The sequence below is a fragment of the Poromitra crassiceps genome, assembly GCF_964638095.1.
Source record: "Poromitra crassiceps genome assembly, chromosome: 8".
Classification (NCBI taxonomy): domain Eukaryota; kingdom Metazoa; phylum Chordata; class Actinopteri; order Beryciformes; family Melamphaidae; genus Poromitra; species Poromitra crassiceps.
This window is the reverse complement of record NC_139629.1, coordinates 41,667,312-41,669,811: the sequence shown is the minus strand read 5'-3', so window position 1 is coordinate 41,669,811 and position 2,500 is coordinate 41,667,312. Positions and strand designations below refer to the sequence as shown.

General features: G+C 46.7%; 1 protein-coding gene across 1 annotated transcript in view; it reads right to left on the bottom strand.

Annotated features, from left to right (window-relative positions):
- LOC310780721 (nucleolar protein 4-like) overlaps nucleotides 1-2,500 on the bottom strand; it is a gene marked incomplete at both ends in the record, with an annotated part of 194,044 nt that overhangs the window by 149,899 nt on the left and 41,645 nt on the right. The window contains one exon of the mRNA XM_083641231.1: nucleotides 1-66. This exon is cut by the window's left edge and continues 41 nt beyond it. Coding sequence (XP_083497357.1) covers nucleotides 1-66 — 66 coding nt within the window. The remainder of the gene's footprint in view (nucleotides 67-2,500) is intronic.

Below are 2,500 nucleotides of genomic sequence, written 5' to 3'. Positions count from 1 at the left end.
AGGTGGTGGTGAGAGGCATGTTGTAGTCAATCACCTCCGAAAGCAGAGGGCTGGGTCTGTCGTTCTCTGGAGAGGAGAGGAGAGAGGATGGAGAGGAGAGAGGAGGAGAGGAGAGAGGAGGAGAGGAGAGGGGAGGAGAGGAGAGGAGAGGAGAGAGAGGAGAGGAGAGGAGGGAAGAAGGAGAGAGGATCGAGAGGAGAGGAGGAGGGAAGAGGAGAGGGTTGTCAGTCAAAAAAGGAAAAATAAATTGTCCACATTGTCATTCTATGTGCGAGCTGTCTTCCTACAAAGGTATTTCTAATATCTGAAGCAAAGGTTTAACAGTAGAAACACCTGCTGGCTGCAGTCAATTCATGTCTGTTCAGAATTTTTGAATTTAAATATCTCGGCTTTGCCCCACACTCTTAGAAAATAAGGTTCATTGGGGTTCTATAGGTTCTTTTAAATGAACCATCTGAAATGGTTCTACATAGAACCCTCCAAGCCATAGAACCCTTAAAGGTTCTATATAGAACCACTTCTTCTAAGAGTGCACCATCACTTTAAAAAAAAAATCTAGATCCAATGTTCTGTGTCCAGGAGAAGTCATCTGCCCTTCAAAATCCCACAAGTAAATGTCTGTTTTCACCACATTCAACTGATGGCATTTTTTCGTGACTATAGACCTTTTGGTGTTAAAGCTGAGTATCATGTTGCCTTTGCAGAAAGCCAACACTAGAGGACCCTCTAGAGCTGGGGCAGAGAGAGAGAGGGAGAGAGGGAGGAAGTGTGTGTGTGTGTGTGTGTGTGTGTGTGTGTGTGTGTGTGCGTGCGTGCGTGCGTGCGTGCGTGCGTGCGTGCGTGTGTGTGTCTGTACTGTGTGTGTGTGTGTGTGTGTGTGTGCGTGTGTGTGCGTGTGTGTGTGCGTGCGTGCGTGCGTGAGCGTGCACGTGCTTTTGCGTTCGTGCGTGTGTGTGTGTGTGTCTGTACTGTGTGTGTGTGTGTGTGTGTGTGTGTGTGTGTGCGTGCGCGTGCTCGTGCGTGTGTGTGTGCGTGCGTGCGTGCGTGAGCGTGCTCGTGCGTTTGCGTGTGCGTTCGTGCGTGTGTGTGTGTGTGTCTGTACTGTGTGTGTGTGTGTGTGTGTGTGTGTGTGTGTGCATGTGTGTGTGTGCGTGCGCGCGTGCGTGCGCATGCTCGTGCGTTTGCGTGTGCGTTCGTGCGAGTGTGTGTGTGCACGTGACAGGAAGAGCTTGGCTTTGGAGGAAAGTCCTTTGTTGCAACTTGCAACACCACCAACTGCAACACCAGTTTAGCAGCATTCAACCTTCACACTGCTGCAGCACAGTTGCGAGACCCTGAAGTCTATAGCAGCACATCCATTTATTGGTTGGTTTTTAAATGTCACACTAAAGCTGCTAATACAATAAGCAGGGCTGCACAGTCTAAACACGCCCCCAACAGGAATACCATTTTGAACTTTTGGATTCACAGTGCACAAAACACTTGGATTATAATTTATTGCTTATATCATTTTATGGTCTTTGTTGTTGCTCCAAATGATTCTGAACCATCTTCCTATCAGGACCCCTAATTGACTTCACATTAGAGCCACAGACCTCCATCTCGTCTCTTGAACCCAAATCTGAAAATATATTTATTGTTATTAATAGATTTGATTTCATCCAGAATCCTATGACTACATGTATGGTAGGCAGAGATAACAGAGAAACTATGATCAAACAGTCATTCTTCTGAATGATCTATTGTGTTAACTTCTTTTAAATGAAATAATGGTGAAGTTTATTACCGTAGTTCATAGTTCAATTTGCTGGGGACCCCCTGGAACCCCCTCGAGGACCCCTGGTGGTCCTTGGACCCCACATTGAGAAGCAGCTGTTTTGGGGCGGTGCTTCAACACCAGTGTTTAGACTGGCATGAGGCTGAGCAGATCATGAGCCTACTACTGGTATATATTGTTATTACAACTGCTTTCATGCATTGCCCTACTGAGCAACACAGATCCACAAACGTCTCCCATCGCTCTCTTCATCCCTCCACCTCTCAGTATCTCTCCTTCTTTTCCAGCTTTCCACTATTGTCTCTCTCTCTCCATTTCAAAGACACATAAAAAAAACCAGTGTCACCATAGATCAGGTCACTGCTTCACGCCGCTCTACAAAGGGGAACAAACTAAAACCAGATAAAAAAAAAGGGAAAGAACATCACACTCTCTCTCACTCTATCAATCTCTACTGATCAATCTCTCCATCGCTCAGCTCCACACCTCTGTATCTCGCTCTCCTGTCACTTATTTATCCACTGGGCTAGTAGAGGACGTGTCTAACGTCTGGAGTGTCTCTGGGATGGACATGAGTACAGGGACCGCGATCAATACGGCTCAGCAGAATAGACAGGGCCGTCATCATTGATCGGTGATTGATAGTCTTGTCCAAGGACGAGAGAAAGAGAGAATGTATGTATGGTGTGTGTGTGTGTGTGTGTGTGTGTGTGTGTGTGTGTG